Raw genomic sequence first — 20453 nt, forward strand, 5'->3', positions numbered from 1 at the left:
TAGCATTAATATTTTTGCTTATGCCAATTTATTATTAATAGTGCATAAACAAGAAAACACAAATGCCTGGATTTTGAGATCAAAATCACATTATTATTGCATAAATCTTGCAGAAAAAGATACCCATGGATTTGTAATTTGTCTAAGTTTCTGTCTTTTTTCTGTCACCAAACAAGTGTCAACTTCAGTCCTGGTTGGCTCCCACACCCCACGGCATATTCATCCAACCTGGATGTTTGCAGATTCAGTTTTCAGATCTATTGTCAGAAGACATACAACCCTGAGATTTCATTATTCCTGCGGGTGCAGCAGAATTGCTACTTATTGGTAATGCAAAAAATAAACTGTATACAGCATGTAAACTGTATAATCATGTAAATAAAATAACTGTAAAAAGATAACACATGTCAACAAATTGACTGTGCAATCCAGAGAGAACAAAAAGAAAATCAATAAAGTGCACAAGTATGAGTCATGAGTTTCTGATTGAGTTTGCCGTTGAGTCTGATGGTAGCAGCGAGAACAGAGCGTGTGCTGGGTAGTGAGGGTCTTTGATGATTGCTGCTGCCTTCTGACGGCAGCATTCCTCGTAGATGTACTCAACAGTGGGGAGTGTTGACTCATCCCCATCCTTTATACAACCCACTACTCCCCTAACATTTCACATGTACATTATAAATCAATGTTTCTGAAATAAAGAATAATTGCCTGTATTAGGCATTCATTTTATGTTTAAAAATATATATTATAACCATGATAAACCATACACCTGAGCAATAAGCAGTTTTGAATGTAATCAATTTATTCATATTGATGTATTCTTTGCCTCAGAGAGTTGTAGAGGTAAGCTCATTAGAAGCATTTAAACTGGAGGAGATGAAGTTTTGAAAACCAGGGGATTTGGTGTTCCTTGCATCTGGCACAGAGAGGATCAGAATAACCATACCCATTGAATGGTGGGACAAGCGGCTCACTTCTATTTTTTCTGTTTAATGTTTGTTATAAGTTTTTCACTTTTATTTCATTTCACCTCCTGCTCCCTAAACAGTCACTACACCACAATATCCTGTTCCTGGACTTCAGCCAAAGCTGCAATACAATGAACTAACTTTGAGATGGTGTAAGAAATGGGCTAATTCCTTCTTTCTCTGGTGCATAGATTAAAATATAGAGGTCAACTCTGGCATGATCACAGTAAACAATTTGACTCTGCTATTGAACATTCACCATTTTCAAAGCATCAAATGAATATTAAATTTATGTACATTTTTATTAGTTGATATGGTAGTTTTAATGCCAATGTAGGTCGCATTACAACAAATCCAACTTGATTCTTCTCTGATCAGATAACAGAAATCTGTCACATACCAAGTTGCTATCAGACTTGCCTCACAAGTACATTAAAGCCTTTATACATCAGCCAAATCAAATTCTCTTTCCTTAAAGAGAACCAGCTTTACAAATGGAATATTTTGATAGATTTATACAAATCTAAAGATTTCTGTCTATCATGCAATGGATGTTTTATTTTGCTATTTCCTCATGCTGTTACAATGCTATACAATGGCGAGTGTTTTCACATTTTTACTAAGATAATACAGTTAATGTTTAATGAAACTGAGATAAGAAAATCACATGTATTTTTCACTTAAGATCTAGGTGAAATATCTTAATTATTAATAGCTAACTGTTAAATATTCTGAATTGAATGCCAAACAGTAAATTGATCATACTGTAATACTTGTCTTAACAGAACCAGAAATATCAATAAAAGAATTACATAAGAAATTTAAGGAATATGAAGAAGTGTCGGGATACAAGATTAACGCAAATAAAAGTGAAGCAATGCCAATGAATAATGCGGATTTCTCAAAATTTAAGAAAGAATCACCATTCAGATGGCAAATGCAAGCAATATGATACCTAGGTATACAAATAAATGAAAACCTCGGCCTTCTATATAAACTCAATTATTATCCACTAATGAAAAAATTACAGGACGACTTAGAGCATTGGAAAGACTTACCACTAACACTAATAGGAAGGATAAACTGTATTAAAATGAACATTTTCCCAAGGATACAATACCTATTTCAGGCATTGCCAATACACTTGACGGAGAAATTCTTCAAGGAGTTAAAAAAAAAATAAGGAAATTTTCATGGAAAGGGGGGAAACCGAGGATAGCTCTAGATAAATTAATAGAATGGTATAAACAAGGAGGCTTACAACGACCAAACTTTAAAAATTATTATAGAGCCGCACAATTAAGATACCTATCAGATTTCTATCAAACAAGGGAAAAGCCAGATTGGACTAGATTAGAACTAGATAAAATAGGGGAGAAGATACCCGAACATATATTATATAAATGGGATGAAAAATTGGTACAACGTAGGAATTCTCCAGTATTACATCATCTGCTCAATATTTGGAAGAAGATTCATGTAGAAAGGAATAAAACAAATTACCAACTACCAAAACTAATACTGACGCAAAATCAGCTAATCCCTTTTACAATAGATAACCTTTCCTTTAGAGAATGGGAGAAAAAAGGGATCAAAAGAATAGAAAATTGCTTTTCAGGAAATAAATTATTATCCTTTGAACAAATGAAGGATAAATATAACATAACTCACGATACAGTGTTGGCATACTACCAACTGAAATCCTACTTGAAGGACAAATTGGGAAGCAGTCTGAGGTTACCAGAGGGAAGTAATTTTGAATATGTGATTACAGACACAATGATAATCAAAACATTTATAACAAACATGTATATTAAACTACAAGAAAAGGAGAATGAGGAAACAAATGGTAAAACTAAACAAAAATGGGAACAAGATCTAAACATAAAGATAAAGAAGGAAACATGGGAGAAGTTATGCTCAGGAACTTTGAGAAATACAATAAATACAAGGTTACGTATGATACAATATAACTGGATACACAGGCTATATATTACACCTCAAAAGTTAAATAAATGGGACCCAACAGTATCTGACAGATGTTTTCGCTGTAAAAAGGAAATGGGAACAACAATTCATGCAATCTGGACATGTGAGAAAGTGAAAAAATTTTGGGAAGATCTAAACCAGATATTAAATAAAATCATAAAAAGCAATATACCAAAAAACCCAGAGATCTTCCTCCTAAGTAACATAAAAAAACAAAGAATTTGGACTTGATTTGGATGGTGCACAAAAAAGATTTGTTAGGATAGCCCTAGCTGTAGCAAAAAAATGTATTATGTCAGCCTGGAAATTAGAAGATAACGAGAATACAACAATGGCATATAGAAATGAATAAATGTATTCCATTAGAAAAAATAACATATAATTTAAGAAATAATATTACAATATTTGAACAAATATGGGAGCCATACATGAAACACAATAGAGAAAACCTACCGGGGACATCTACCACCTAAAATGACAGGAGAAGGGAATGAAAAGAATTGACTCAGTGGAATTTCTTGTTTATTTTTATTGAGTGACAACATTGTTTGACGGGTTTTAATGTATCTTAGATTCTGAGGTAGAGAGGGAGGGATGGGAAGAGGGGGGGGGGAGAAAACGACACTGTATATATTTGAAAAGGAAAATGTATGTATCTTGATCAATGTGGTTTATAGTGTGAAAAATAAAAAATTTAAAAAAAAACTGTAATACTTGTAATTTCCCGACAGATATCTCCAAGTTTGACTGCCTGGTAGACTTACTCCGTTGAGTGAAGACATTTTTCAAAAGAATGGAATAATTAAAAATTAATATTTGATTGTACTAGGCTGCAGTTTTCTTCTGAATGTTTGGGATAATCCTGATCAAGATTTAAAAAAAAATTGTGAATAAAGTCTATTTTTGTGAGAAAAAAGACCTCTGATCAATGTTTTGCATAAAATCTGTTTAGGTCACAGCCTAATTGCACCACACATTCCTCCTGAAAATCTCTGTTGACTCCTTCATTCACTACCATTAATGTGGGAATAAGTGCATCAACTTCAAGCTGCTCTGTCGGTCTTCTATTAAGCATGAAATCCCCACCCTCCCCACTCAGAGATCATCAAAAGGAAATGTGTTACAAGACTTGTAGGCACGTCTTCACCCTATAACAATATGGGGAAAGGAACATAACCTTTTAAGGAAGCAGTTTTAAATTCCTGCTCCAGAACATTAAATATTAGTACTGGTTGAGAGAAAATAGTTATAACTGTTTGTTTTCCATTCTCCCTGTGGAGAGCTCTTACAGGATGTTGAGAAACATCTATGTTTCTTTTCTATTTAGCAAAGACAGCACAGGATGTTCTATCAATTTTTAAATATCATTCAAATATGTTGATTGTAATAATTCATCATTTTGTAGCAATATTAATAAACTGGTACATGGAAAGTTTAGGTCCCAAGCATCATAATTCAAAACGTGCAACATCACTTCATTGGTCTGTTTGATTAACAAATTACAATATTTTTTGCACTTCATACCTTCTTATGACACAGGAGGAAGCCATTTCACCCATTGAGTCCATGTCCACTTGCAGAACAATTCCATCAATCTCATTATTTCTCCCAATTATTTCCTGTAGCCTTTTCTCTCTCACATGCCCATCAAATCCTTCACGATTTTCCTCTGACACACCAACACTAGGGACAATTAGCCAATTAACCCAGTAATTTTTGGATGTGGCAGGCTACTGGATAACCCAGGAAGTTGCAGGGAGAACGTACATTTTAATTCAAGTAGTTTCACTTGATGGTAGTAAAATCAATGTCAAATTTCTACATTAATTCTAAGATCAGTGAAGATATTTAGGTTATTAAAGTAAGCATATTAAATTTTAAAAAAAAAGCAGATCCCAGTGTACTGATATTAGTGAAGTACTTGTAGAACTTAAGTTGTTTGGAGTTTGTTTTCCACTAATTCTGGTGTAAGTTAAAAGATATGGTTCTTTAAGTATAATTTGTTCATTCAAATGAATTACTTTGGCGAAATATAAAAGAACTCTGCAAGATTAGCATCTGTTTTTAATTAGTCTTTGTATTAATTACACAAGTAACTTAACATCTAGAAAGACACTATCAGTTATGACCCTAACCGAGAACATTATTGTAGGCATAAATTATCACTGAAAATTTGCTTTCATTTTGCGCATTGTGCTTTGAATCTTACGTGAGTGCCTTTCAGTTGATGACTTGTAGAAATTATTCTTATTTTCTGCAGCAAGTGTGTGGATGTCCACTTCATTGAAATAAGATATTTGTTGTCTCAAATAATTTTGGAGCTCCAGGTCAGGGCTGAACATGTAGGGTTTTTCTTGGAACGCTTGAATCTGACTGATCACCTTCGCTATTTTCCTTTTAAAAAAAAGTACAAAAATGTAGAGTACAATTATTTCACATTTACCTGTCTCATTTGCAAAATGGATGTAGGAAACAACACAAAAACCATCAGATTACTAAATGAATTCACAACTCCAAAATCTCATGGTCAAGTGATTTCAGATAAGCAGGAAATAATTAATTGCTGCTTTGGTCTCAAGTCCAGCTCTATTAACATTGTAGTTGCATTAACTTTATTGTAATGGTGTGACAATTCAACTTAAAAGATGGAATTTGTGGTCTGCCCACATGCTTTTCCCATTATTATGACTGCCCTTTCTTAGTCTCAAGGCTTGTTCTAAATAGCTGGGATTCTTGACAAGCTAATTGCAAAAAGATCAGATTTAATGGTTTCACCAAAATATACACTGTCGGAATATCTGAGACATTGTAGGTGTATTATAACAGCATTGTATGACATAGTAACACTGTTTTCAAAAGAACCCTTGGGATCGCAATATTCAAATGAATTCTTTACTAAATAAATATTGGTTTCCCTATTTTAATGTTGTGCTGTTTGGTGCATGTTAATATACTGATATGTTTTGATAATTTGCTGGTGCAGGCACTTAGCAATGCAGCTGTGATCTGAGAAGCCAATGAGAGTGGCACATACACATCACAGGAGCTCCAATTCAAGGTAAACATGAAGTCTGCAGATGTCCAATCTAATATCATAAAACATACTTGACTCTGAAATGACCAATTATTATTGGTCTGGAGAAAAGTAGTCTAAGTGTCCCCACATAATGCTCCACAAGAAATGCCATAAGATATCCTGTGAGCCAATGAGGCAGTAGTTGTGTTTGGCTTGACCAGGTCAACTTTCCTGAATAAATTGAAGCTACCTGGAAATGATCATTAATGTGTTATGATCATTAATGTGTTTCAATCCAGAAGGAAAAAATGTTCAGTTGCTTTTCTTGAAGGAAATTCAGCATTTTGAAATTCCATTTCCAGGGAGTTTCCCACCCCTTTGTAGAGCTTGCAAGTAATAGCTCAATATAAATAAAACAATGAAGTTGTCTATTATATTTAGAACATAAATCTGCAAGAATAAAGTCAAATATTGTGTGGCAATTCTTCTCATGAATTGATTTAAAGCAGAATTCCTGTACTCCAGTTGTAGACATTTAAAAATAAATTCAAGAAAACAGAAAAATTTAGAGGAATATTCAATTATTTATTATATAACCATGAATCTAACTACTTGGAAAAACTGAACTAAATCTTGGGCAGCCTAAAATTTATGAAATTATTAATTTTTCAAAACCAATTTCTTAAATTTGTCAGACCTCACCTTAGTTTTGGCCATTTGTAAGTGCCATTGGCCATGGTAAAGGCACCTATTTCTAGCTGCTGGACGTGCATTGCCAATATACGAGCACATGGCAATGTTGGTTGCTTTCTGAAACCATCTCCCTCCATCAAACAAAGGCTATCACTCTTCAGAAAAACCTAACAATTAGTTTAAAGAAAAATTTAAAAATTAAAATTAAACATGTTCTCATGCAAATTATGGTAATGTTTTCATTTACGTAAAATCATATTTTACATGCAACCATTTATTGTCACAATGATTAAAATCCAGTCCCTTCACACACTAGAATGCAATAGTAATGTTTTTCTAGTAATACTGACTAAAATGTGATGATACAAAATACAACTAACAGATTTTGAGAAGTTTCATGACACACATGGTGCGATTTATAAATGCGTTAACTTTCCATAGGCATTTTCTTTGCTGAGAGGTTTTCACAGAAATGCAGTGCTCGGATTTAGACAAAACTTTATAAATTGGATCAAGGCATTATATAATAATCCTAAAGCAAAAGTAGTAACTAATGTACAGATGTCTGATCCATTTCATTTGGCGAGATCTAGTAGACAAGGCTGTCCCTTGTTTATATTAGCTATAGAGCCACTAACAGAGGTAATTAGGAGTCATTTAAAAATTAAAGTGTTTAAGGTTGGTCAGGAGGAATACAAAATTAGATTATTTGCAGATGATGTTTTGATATATCTTAAAAAAAAATTGTTTAATATTCCATCCAAGCAGTAACTACAATTATTAAAATAGATATCAAAAAAGGAACAAAATGATTTCATACATGATGGTTTTCAGTCCACCCCAAAACCCCTCCCTCCAACCTATCCTCCCCCCAAGAAAATAAACAATATACAGATTGAAAAGAGTAAAAAGAATTCTAGGTATTAAAAAAAGAAAGCAAAGAAAGGATCTTTGGATTGGAGAGAGAGATGCCGTGCAGTACAATTCATCAGTTCTAACATAAACATAGAGAGGAAGATTCTCCAGCACTAGAGGGATAAAAAAAATCACTACAAATTTAATCCCATTATTTGAGCATACAGGTGCCAAATTGTAAATACAGGGTATTTATTTCCTAAATTTGAAGTAGTTTTTTCTTTAAAAAATATTTTATTTACAAATTTTAAACCACAAATACCATTATTAATAATAAATTATATTAAAAATACATGTGGTATAAATATCTCTAATCCCTCCCTCCCTGCTCCCCCTACCCACTACTTCCCCTAACCTCTAAAGAAAAAGAAAGGAAAGGAGATTGTCAAAAATACAAACACAACTTCAAATCAACAACTGAGGAACTGAAAATTACCATCGGGATGAGTTATTGAGAGTTCAAAATCTTCAAACCAATGTACTGTAAATATGGGCTCCATATTTTTAAAAAGCAATTATATTTATTACATAAACTATAAGTTATTTTTTCAAGTGGAATACAAGATCGTAACTCAGTATGCCATCTTTGCATTCCTAAATCTATATCTGAATTCCAAGAAATGGCTACACACTTCCTAGAAATAGCTAAAGCTAAATGTAAAAATTCAATTTGGTACATAGTTAATCTTAATTTAAGACTAACCATTATCTTTACCCAGTAAATATAACATGGGATCAAGTCCAACAATATTTTCACCTGTATCCAAAAAGGTTTAACCATAGTACATTGCCAAGTAGAATGAAAAAATGAACCTATCTCTCAGCCATGCCCAAAATTTAAATCCAATAATGTTAAATTAAATCTTTTTAATTTTTGAGGAGTTAAGTATAATTGATGTAGAAAATTATATTGCACCAATCGATATCTTACATTAATAATTTTCACCATATTATCTTTACACAACTGCTCCCAATCATTCTCATCTATCTTCCTATCAAATCAATTTCCCATCTCAATCTTGATTTATGAATACCTCACTTAGGTGCTTTTCTTTGAAGAAATTTATATATTTCTGAAATGAATTTATTTATATCTCCATTAGTAATCAATATTTCTAATTAAATCTGTCTAGGTAATCTTAAATTTTGACCTAATCAATTAAAATTTTGACCTAATCAATTAAAAAGGCCATAGCCTAGTAGTAACAAAAAGTATTACTCAGAACATTAAACTTTTCCTTCATTCATTGAAAGGTAATAAATTTACCAGCTTCCAAATCCTCAAAAATTAATAGTAAAAGGGAAAAGTTTATTTTGATCTCAAGGTGTTTCACGTAAAATCAAACCTTTCCCATCTCTCAATCTATTTGACTCCATAGTTCAATTAAATGTTTCCATATCGGTGCATCCTTAGTACGTATTAATAACTTTGAGTTCTATTTATAACTAAATTCTTACATATATTTTACTTAATTCTATTTTAGCCCAAGTTGAAGATTTGTCTAAATCAAACATTCCATTAAAGCACTTCAATCGAGCAGCTTTTATAATAGTTCTCAAATTGTGGAAGTTGTAAATCTCCTGATTCAAACTTAAGTTAATTTTTTCTAGTCATCTTCTCTTGACATAAAAATTTCCTAATAAATGAATTTAAATCCTTAACAAATTTCTGAGGTATACCACAAGGAATACAACTTTGAATTTCAGCATGCCACCTTGGCAGAAAGATATATCCAATTTCCAAGTAATTGCAATACATTTTCTTGCTACTGCTAATGTTAATTTAACAAATTTGAATTGGTAAATAGAAAATTTAAATTTAGGAGTGGTACCTTCAATATTTCCTAATAAAAATAAATTGGGATTTAGCAGAAAACTAACTCCTGTAACTTGTTCCAAAAAGTTATCTAAAGTCACCCAAAAAAGGTCTCACATGTGACAAGAGCACATTGAATGTATAAAAGATCCTTCATTTTCACCATACCAAAAACATTGATCTGATAAATCTGACTTAAATCTATTCAATTTCTGTGGTGTAAGATATAAATGATGTAAAAATTGTCTTGAACCAATCTACATCTTACATTGATAGCATTAATCATACTATCCTTTCATAAATTTTCCCACATTTGTTGGTCTATTGTAATATTCAAATCTATTTCCCATCTCTGCCTAGATATAGGTGTTTCTGCTTGTAATAATAAATATATCAAAGAAATATTTTTTTAAACAGTCCCACTCCTAATAAAAAGTTCTACCTCAGTACAGCTAGACCAGAAACATTGTTGGTCCCAATTTATCTCTCAAATATGCTCTTAATTGAAAGTAACAAAAAAGGGTACTATGTGGTTATAGTATATTTGTTTCTCAATTTATATCAATCTTCCATGTTAACAATCCCTTTATGTGGGTACCAGATATTTAAGAACTGATTATCTCTAGAAAAGACCAAAGGAGGATTAATCAATGGCATTTTAGGTGATATAGACTATGCTTTGATATATCTGACAGAACTGAAGACTTCCTAACACAAATTACATTTAAAATGGAAGAATACTGTAAGATTTCAGGTAATAAAGTAAATTAGAATAAAAGTGAAGTTATGGCCCTTACACAGTAGATTTATACTCTTTGTCGAAGAAATACTCAATTTAAATGGTAAAAAGAGGTGATTAAATACTTAGATATCAGGATAGATAACAATTTAAATAATTTATATAAACTGAATTATCTACCATTGCTTAAAAAAAATCGAAGAGGATTTTAAATAAGGACGACCTTGCCAATAACATTAGCAGGAAAATTGTATTAAGATGAAAAACATCTGTGGTAACGATGATGGTAAAGTTTGAAAAAGATATTCAAGAATTAAATAAACAAACAAGAGCATTTCTTTGGGAAAGGTGAAATGTGATGACAGGAGAATAACAGCAAAATCACAGAGCTCCAGAGAATATAGAACAAAATACAAGAAAAAGTCAGAAACAATCCAAGAAATGTTGCAGACAGCACAGGAAATGAGGAGAAAACCTAGGTGAAGATGATAGAGGGGTGAAAGGAAGAAGCCCACCATGGAGGGCTTCAGGGAAGTCATGGAAGCAGTACTGGGGGCCTCTGAAGCTACATTAAAGAATGTTCTGAGGAGTCTGTCAATGGACATGGGGAAGTCGAAGACTGGCTGACCTGTCAGGGAGGGTCACGGCCATGGAGGAAAGGGGAGACAAGGTAGAGGATTGTGTAGAGCATGAAGAGAGTCAAAGGGAAACATGGATCAGAGAGTTGGAAAATTTTGGAAAAGTTGGATGCATTGGAGAACTTTAATAGGAGAAAGAATATGAAGATTGTGGGGGTAAAAGAGATATTGGAGGGAAATTACCCCATAAATCATTTTTAAAGACTGGATCCCAGGGTCCTGGGTAGTAATAGGATGGGGGAGATTTACAGATAGAAAAGGTTCACTGGTCTTTCTTCCCTAAACCAGGTCCAGGGCAGCGACCCCAGTCAATTCTGATAAAATTTGATGGATTTCAGGATAGGGAAAAGGCGGCAGCCGAAGGAGTGAGAGTGGGTGGATCAGTTGAGGTGGTGAGGGGTAGCAAGGTTCTCTTTTCCCTGACACTGTTGAAGAGGAGGCAGGAGTTTGACGTGGAGCAAGGGAGTGAGCTACAGGTTACAGCACCCGGTGACATTGAAGGTGTTGCCGGGAGGGGATAAAAAATTCTTTGTGGAAGCAAAGGAGGTGTTGAAGTTTGTGAATTCTCTGGAAGCCATGTGGAAAGACGTCCAAATAGGACAATCAGTCGGACGAGAGGGGTTCTGACTGTGTACATGTATCTTCTTTTTTTTCTTTGGCTTGGCTTCGCGGACGAAGATTTATGGAGGGGGTAAAAAGTCCACGTCAGCTGCAGGCTCGTTTGTGGCTGACCAGTCCGATGCGGGACAGGCAGACACGATTGCAGCGGTTGCAAGGGAAAATTGGTTGGTTGGGGTTGGGTGTTGGGTTTTTCCTCCTTTGCCTTTTGTCAGTGAGGTGGGCTCTGCGGTCTTCTTCAAAGGAGGCTGCTGCCCGCCAAACTGTGAGGCGCCAAGATGCACGGTTTGAGGCGTTATCAGCCCACTGGCGGTGGTCAATGTGGCAGGCACCAAGAGATTTCTTTAGGCAGTCCTTGTACCTTTTCTTTGGTGCACCTCTGTCACGGTGGCCAGTGGAGAGCTCGCCATATAATACGATCTTGGGAAGGCGATGGTCCTCCATTCTGGAGACGTGACCCATCCAGCGCAGCTGGATCTTCAGCAGCGTGGACTCGATGCTGTCGACCTCTGCCATCTCGAGTACCTCGACGTTAGGGGTGTGAGCGCTCCAATGGATGTTGAGGATGGAGCGGAGACAACGCTGGTGGAAGCGTTCTAGGAGCCGTAGGTGGTGCCGGTAGAGGACCCATGATTCGGAGCCGAACAGGAGTGTGGGTATGACAACGGCTCTGTATACGCTTATCTTTGTGAGGTTTTTCAGTTGGTTGTTTTTCCAGACTCTTTTGTGTAGTCTTCCAAAGGCGCTATTTGCCTTGGCGAGTCTGTTGTCTATCTCATTGTCGATCCTTGCATCTGATGAAATGGTGCAGCCGAGATAGGTAAACTGGTTGACCGTTTTGAGTTTTGTGTGCCCGATGGAGATGTGGGGGGGCTGGTAGTCATGGTGGGGAGCTGGCTGATGGAGGACCTCAGTTTTCTTCAGGCTGACTTCCAGGCCAAACATTTTGGCAGTTTCCGCAAAGCAGGACGTCAAGCGCTGAAGAGCTGGCTCTGAATGGGCAACTAAAGCGGCATCATCTGCAAAGAGTAGTTCACGGACAAGTTTCTCTTGTGTCTTGGTGTGAGCTTGCAGGCGCCTCAGATTGTACATGTATACAATCTTCAGTACTCTCTTCAGTACATGTATACAATGTTGTAAAAAGTAAAATTTATTTGGTTTTGTTCAAATTAATGGTCAGAAGGTTAATGATGTTTCAATATTGGGAGCTCAGAGATGCAGTGGAGGGATGGAGACTGGATGGGTGCTGTGGTCACTCCTCAGTTTGGTGGGGGAATTGGCACCAACTCTGTGGTCAACTTGAGGAGTAGGGGAAGTTTAGGGGGGAGGAAGGAGGATTAATAGGGGGTTTGTATGATATTGTATTGATTTGTTATACATGGTTCTTTTAATTTACAAATGTTTTAGTTTGAGCACAGGCATCTATGTCAAGTCAGTGGAGGGATAAGGTGGTGAAAGATACGAGTCAAAGGAAAGCAAATGGATGGGGGTGGGGGTGGGTAAGGATATGTGGACAACCCTGAGGTAATGGACAAATAAATTAAATTTGTAAGTTTCAATGTCAAAGGGATTAATGGGGCAGTGATGAAAAAGAAGGTCTTGGAATACCTTTAAAAAAAAGCAAGTGGACATAGTATTTCTGCAAGAGTTAGATCACGTAAAGCTAAAGGGGGGTGGGTGGGTCAGGTAGTAGTGTTCTCCTTTAGTTCCAGAGCCAGGGCAGTGGCCAAATTGATAGGGAAAAATGTTCCATCAGGGTTCCAGGAGGTGGTTGCTGACCCAGCAGGGAGATTCGTGATGATGCATTGTCAAATATTCTCAGAATCTTGGACTTGGATGAATGTATATGCCCCGAAATTTGATGATGAAAAATTTATAAAATATATATATATTTTTTGTAATTATTTATCGCACTATGAACCATATCAACCAATATATTTACAGATGCATCTCTTTAAATATTCACAGTGACATTTTCTCTTTTTTTCCCCATCCCTCCCTTCCCACCCTCTTCCAAAAACAGTAAATATTGGACATATAAAATACAATAAAACAATATCTTTTACAAAAGGAATACAAACGAAAAAGACGATTCATCTACTTATTCACATTAAATCTGATCGTGTTCATCTTCTTATCATTTTAGGTGGTGGTGGTCCGAGCCCTGCTCTTTCTGTTCTGTTCCATTGCTGGTTCCCAGGTTTATTCAATCATTGTAACTTTGTCTTTTAAATTGTATGTGATTTTTTTTTCCCAATGGGATACATTAAACTTGGTTATATATTCCATTAATGTTTATAGTCCTATAGTCCAATGTGGTCATCTTATATCTTTATTTTCCCTTCTTTTTCGCCTCTTCACCACCTCCATCCCTTTTTTCCATTACTGTTTTTTAAGTTTTCCTTTTTAATCTCAATATATGACAACACATTTAAGACATGAAATACCCCAACAATCCCCACAAGCAGTAACCCTTTAACCCCAAATGAACCTCCTCTCTTTGGATTGCCTCTTGTCCCTTGATGGCAACCACAACTCCCCTTTCCTTTCGGTGTGCAAACTTACTCGCAAGCGTCAACCGATTTCACAGTGACCATTATTCCCCCCCCCCCCGAGAACACTATTTTCCGATACTTATAACAAAGCTCTCTCCCTTTATTTTCCTTCTTCCCCTTCTTTTATCCATCTTAAAATCTTTATCTATACATTATCTTTACTTTATGATTTTACATATTTTTGTATATTTTCTTGCCGGTCATTCTTTTTGTCACTCCTCCTCCTCTCTTCTCCTGTCCTGCAAATGTTCAGCAAATTCCTGGGCTTTCTTTGGGTCCGAGAACAGTCTATTCCATTCCCCAAGAATGAATACTTTGAGTACTGCTGGATGTCTTAATATAAAGTTATACCCTTCCTTCCATAAGATTTTTTTCGCCGTGTTGAATTCCTTCCTCTTCTTTAAAAGTTTGAAGCTTATGTCCGGGTAAAAAAATATTTTTTGTCCCTTATATTCCAACGGCTTATTGTCTTCTCTAACCTTCTTTCTTGCCTGCTCCAGTATGTTTTCTCTTGCAGTATATCTTAGAAATTTTACCAATATGGATCTTGGTTTTTGATGTGGTGGCAGTTTCGGTACTAGCACTCTATGCGCCCTTTCGATTTCTATTTCTTCATGTGAATCTGTCATTCTCAGCACCTTCGGGATCCATCCTTTTATAAATTCCTTCATATCTGACCCTTCTTTGCCTTCTTTCAGGCCCACTATTTTTATGTTGTTTCGCCTACTGTAGTTTTCCAATACATCAATATTTTTGTGACAATAAATCTTGTGTCTTTAATTTTTTTTCTCACTCTCTTCCAACTTCCCTCTTAAATCATTTATCTCCATTTCTACAGGAGCTTCTTGTTCCTCCACATTTTCTACTCTTTTCTCTATTTCAGTCATGACCAACTCTAAGCTTTGCATTCTGTCTTCAGCTCTTTTTCTTTTGATTGAACTAAATTCTAATGTTATCTATTCTTTTAATGACCTCATTTGTTCTTCGAAAAAGGCTTTATCTAAACTTTGACCTTCTATTTTACCTTCTTCTTTCCTTTGAAATTCTTGGTCTTCTTCCTACTCTTCTTCTGTGTCCGTATCTATGTCTGTATCATCTTCTTTTCTCTGTATCTTTGTATCTTCATTCTTCTCTGGTGAGCTGCTTCTGTATCCTTGCTGGGCCTCCAGCTGCTGTGTCTCCTGTTGTTGGGCCTCCTGCTGCAGGTAGACCAGTTGTTGGGCCTCCCGCTGCAGGTGACCGCTGCAGGCCGACCTGCTGCTGGGATCATACCGCAGGTCGTCCCCCTGTCGGTTCCCCCGTTGCCGTTCACCCTCTTCCAGCCCTTCATTCTCTTTCTCACCACTCTTCTTTTCTTCTTTCTTGTTTACTTCCCCCAGCTGAACACCCCAATACTGAGTGACTCTCAGCTGGCTGCTCTGCAGCTTGCCGCTCCTCAGCTGAGTCCCCCTCCCGTCGGTGATAACCTTTTCTTTTACTTGTGCACTGTGCATGCGCAACTCTTCAGGCATGTGCACTTGCGCTCCTCTTCTTGGCTCTGAGAGCCATTTTTGAAGTCCGCCGGTCATGAGGACACTGCTCCACTGGGGAATCACCATTACTGGAGATTGGCCGCTCCTCTCCACGGTGGGTCTCTGCTCTGATGTGTAGGTAAGGCCTTCTTCTCCAGTGATTTTTCTTCTTCCCTTTTCTCTGTTATTCTTACTTTTTCCCTTTTGGGTGCCTTATTCTGTCTCTTCTCTGTAACTTTAGCTTTCTCTTCCTGTATTTTAGGTTTATTGATCTCTGTTTTTTCACACTTTTTTTTCTTTTCTCAGGAGAGGGCTTTTTCCACCCGACCGCCACTATTCTATCATGTGACTCCCCTCATAAAATATATATTTTTGAAAGTAACTGAAGGTTGTGAGAATGTCTTGATTGGAGGAGATTTCAATTTTTTTATGGATCTGGTCATAGACAAGTCAGTAAAGAGAGTAACAAGGGCCAGGGCAGCCAAGTCCACCTTGGCCTTGATGAAAGAGCTGAATCTCATAGATATATGGACAAGTCTGAATCCGAAGGAAAGGGATTACTCCTTTTACTTGAGACAACATGATTCCTACAATAGAAATGATTTTTTTATGGCATCAGCCCAATTGTAGGGTAGGATAATGGAAAATAAGTACACGGCTTGGCTTCTGTCGGACAATTTACCCTTAACCTATCCATTATAATCCCTGATAAGCAGGCCTTGGTGTATAGATAGTGCCTGAACACGTCGCTGTTGGGAAAACAATAATTTTGCTGCTTTGTTAGAGCTCAGGTTGAATTGTTCTGTGAGACAAACTGAACTGTTCCTCTACTGAGGAGAACTTCCTGATATGGGACACATTGAAGGCTTATTTAAGGGGCCAGATAATTGGATACATCAGGGGCATTAAAAAAGAACATGTGAAAAAGATCAACGATTTGGAATTGTAAATAGTCCAATTGGAAAAGGAATACCAAAGGTTGGGAACAGAAGAGAAATACAGAAACTTGGGGAATAAGAAGCTCAAGTACAATACGCTGCAAACGTGCAAGATGGAATAGTTGATCTTAAGATAGGCAGCAGTACAATGAGCTGGGGGAGAGGGCCCATAAAGTCTTGTCCTGGCAGGTGTGGGTGGAGGATGCCTCAAGAAGAATTACTGCGATCCAGGCAGGGAATGGCAAAATCTCATATAAACCAAAGGAAATAAATGACACATTTCGAGGATTCTATAAAGAATTGTATAAATCAGAAACCCTACTATGATAGATAATTTCTTGTATCCATTGGACTTGCCAAATTTGGGACAGGTGGAGTGAGAGGGGCTGAGTGCCCCTTTTATTAAGTATGAAATGTAATGGGCTCTGAGCTCTCTGCAGGTAGGCAAGTCCTTGGGGGAGGATGGTTTCCCAGCTGAATTTTACAGAGTTCAAGGATGTTTTGTTGCCCCTTCTTATGAAGATGGTAGATCAGGTGGCAGAGACACATACCCTTCCAGTGATCACAGTGATTCCTAAAAAAGGCAGGGATCTTTTGAAAGCTGGCTCATATAGGCCCATCTCATTACTGTGCACAGATTACAAAATTATTGCAAAAGCTCTGGCCAATAGGTTGCAGAATATTTACTGAGATTAATGAACCTGGATTAAGTGAGTTTTGTAGAAAAGAGGCAATTGGATAACAATATAGCTAGATTGCCAAGTCTAGTACACCCGGCACAATCGGGGGTGGATCTGGGAGTGGCACAAGGAGAAGGCCTTTGACAGATTGGAGAGGGACTTTCTGTCTAAAGTACTGGAGAAATTTGGATTGGATAAACATTTATTAATTGGATCAAGGCACTTTATCACAAGCCCCAAGCAAAAATTATAACAAATGGGAAGATGTCTCCAGTATTTTCATTGAGCAGGTTAAATAGGCAAGGTTTCCCATTGTCCCCAGCGCTGTTCACATTAGCCATTGAGCTGCTGGCAGAAGCCATTTGGGGGATCCAGACATAAAGGGGTTCGAGGTGGGCCAGGTGGAACACAACATCAACCTTTTGCTGATGATATGTTAGTATATTTGAAGGACCCTGGGGAATCAGTGGACAGACCAAGGACCACTGGAGAATAACAGGAAGGTTTCAGGGTACAAGGGAAATTTGGATAAAAGTGAGATAATACCTTTGACGAATAGGGATTATGGACAATACCAACAAGGAAGCCAGTTCAAATGGCCACAAGAAGGCATTAAATATTTGGGGATTAAAGTAAATAAAGATTTACATAAACTTAACTATATCCCATTGCTCCAGAAGATTGAGGACCTGGTGAGGTGGAGAACTCTTCCAAAAATGCTGATGGGCAGGGCCAACTGTGTCAAATTGAAGGTGATGCCAAGGCTCCAATATCCAGTTGTTGCCTGTTTCATTTACTCAGTTTTTTTTTAAAGCGCTCAATGAATGTGTCAGAAAGTTTCTATGGAATGGGAAAGTTTTCCATGGAAAAGTTAACATAGGACTACAGCTTAAGGGGAAGGGCTTAAAATTACCCAATTTTAAAAATTGTTATGAGGCATCCCAGGCAAGGTTCCCTCATGGATGCAAATTGAACTACACTTGGTAGACGAAGAATTTATATATAAATGGGACACCAAAGTGAAAACAAATAGCCCCATCAGAAAGCATGTACTTCAGATTTGGAAAAGAGCAAAACAATGTATTGGATAGAAGGTGGGGATATCCCCCAAAATACCATTGTCCCAGAATACATTAGTATCCTTGACTCTGGCTAATAATATCGTGAAATGCCAGGAAGGGATCAGGTGTATCGAGGATTGTAATAAAAGGAGGCAGCTCATGTCACTTGGGCAGTTGAGAAACAAATATGCTTTGTCAAACAAAACACCCCTCTGCTATCTGCAAATAAGATCCTTCTTAAGGAAAAAATTGGGACCAGCTATGGCACTATCTGAATGCAGCAACATGGAGATTCTAATTTGAAAGGGGAATGTGTGCAAATTTATTTCTAAGATACATTACATATTCCAAAGTGAGGGCCCAAAGCCAGGTTTACATGGGTCGAGGGAGAAATGGGAGTTGGACTTGAGAAAAACAATCAATGAAGAATAGTGGCAAGACCTGTGTCTGAACAGTGTTTTGGGGGTCATCAACACCAGATATAGGTTGGTGCAGTATAATTTCTTGCACCAGTTGTACCTTATACCACAAAAATTACACAAATCAAAACTGGAAATTTCAGAGATGTGCTTTAGATGAGGTGTGGAGGTAGGAACTTTCATCTCCTCTACCTGGCTAAGCAATAGGTGAGACCCTTCTGGGAAGGCATGGGGGATATTCTGGAAAAAAATTACAAAAGTGGACTTTCCACAGGATCCAGATTTGTATCTCCTGGGGGATATTGGAGGTGCACAGTTTAGACTGACCAAACACCAAATTTGATTTGTGAAGGTCGCCTTGGTGGTAGCCAGGAAGTGGAAAGCAGTTTTGTGGAAGTCTAACTCCCAACTAAATATCACATGATGGAATGTGGAAATGCAGAATTGCCTTCCCCTGGAGAAAAATCACATACAATCTAAGAAGCATGACACATTCGTTGGAATATGGCATCCTTAATTGAGATATATTGGCATCCAGTCGGACTAGTCCCCCCATCCCAAGGAAAGAGATAGTGTAATAATTAGTCCTCAGTAGGAAAAGGAGTGTAACTAATGAAACAGAATATTATGCAGACGATGAGCTTTTTTTTCCTGTTCAGGGTTGGTTGGGGTCAAAGGCCCATTGATGTGTGTATATTATTGTATTAACATAGTTATTTGAACATATGTTACACTATATGGGGGTGGGGTGAGAAGAGATAAATAAAGACTCTATATATGCAGGAATGTTGGAAAATTGATTGATTTGTTAAGTTTTGCAAGTCTGTGAAATTCATAAATAAAATATTCAGGAGGTAAAATGTCAAGAGAATCGGGTAGCGGGTGCCGAATGCACCATGCCTGAAGCGGTGACCCAACACTGGGAGCCTGCAGCCTACACAGCTGGCTGAGACAGGCTACGCACTTCGAAGTCGGCACTTGACTCAGCAGCACATGGCTGCAGCACCCCACTCCAAAGGGCTGGCCAGTGGCAGCCAATCGAGTGGAGCTCAGGAAACAGCCACACCCAGGGATGAGAGGGGCTCACTGATTGGCCGGTCTCTGGATAGCACTAACCAACAAATCCCAGGAAGTGGCTCGTACTGCCACCAGTCGGGGGGGGGGGGGCGCATGAGGACGTCAGAGATGGGCTTCTGAGCCCTTTATAAGCAGAGCTGCCAGCACAAAAAAGCAGTGTTGAATTCACTCCCGTAGTGTGCGTCTCTTCTTTGAGCGTAACCTCTCCAGCAGCCACTACAATTGATAGAAAGATTAACATGGAAATACTAATTGGGAGGTTTGCAACTTCAATGGAACAATTGAAATTTATTACTTCTTTATTTGAGGGATCAGGAAAACCAGCATGGGTCAAAATAGAGATGGATAAAATAGGAGAGAAATTAGCAGAGGAATTTATCAATAAATGGGATTCAAAGTTAATAACTGGTGATAAAGAAGCATCTTTGCTTAAATAATTGATTACTCTCTGTAACAAAATAAATACCATAATGAAATTGGTAAAAAAGGAAGTATATCACCGAAGACACCTTTGATTCAAAATAATCCCAAAACTTTACTGAAGACAACCAAGTTTTAAATATTTGATATCATAATGGTATTAAAAATGTAGAAGATTGTTATGAACAAACTCAAATGATATAATTTCAACAATTAAGAGATAAATATGGAACAACTCAGAATATACTTTTCTTGCTATCTACAATTGAGAGGATATTTGAGGGAAAAATTAGATTTCAGAATGAAATTACTGGCTTGTAGTGATCTGGAAATTCTTATTAGGAAAGGCTATATTAAGAAATTTATTTATGCAATGTAACTTTTATTACAAGCATGTACT

At 37.1% G+C, this 20453-nt stretch overlaps 1 protein-coding gene across 4 annotated transcripts in view; it reads right to left on the reverse strand.

Moving 5' to 3' along the window:
• Positions 1-1266: 1266 nt before the first annotated feature.
• Positions 1267-20453, reverse strand: part of LOC138744074 (kinase non-catalytic C-lobe domain-containing protein 1) — a 175103-nt gene continuing 155916 nt past the window's right edge. For all 4 annotated transcript variants that reach the window (XM_069899568.1, XM_069899567.1, XM_069899566.1 and 1 more), the window contains 2 exons: positions 6676-6833; positions 1267-5351 (listed from right to left, as the gene is read on the reverse strand). In XM_069899568.1, the coding sequence (XP_069755669.1) occupies positions 5120-5351; positions 6676-6833 (390 nt within the window). In that variant the 3' untranslated portion in view covers positions 1267-5119. The remainder of the gene's footprint in view (positions 5352-6675; positions 6834-20453) is intronic.

The sequence above is a fragment of the Narcine bancroftii genome, chromosome 10 (genome assembly GCF_036971445.1).
Source record: "Narcine bancroftii isolate sNarBan1 chromosome 10, sNarBan1.hap1, whole genome shotgun sequence".
NCBI classification, from domain to species: Eukaryota; Metazoa; Chordata; class Chondrichthyes; order Torpediniformes; family Narcinidae; genus Narcine; species Narcine bancroftii.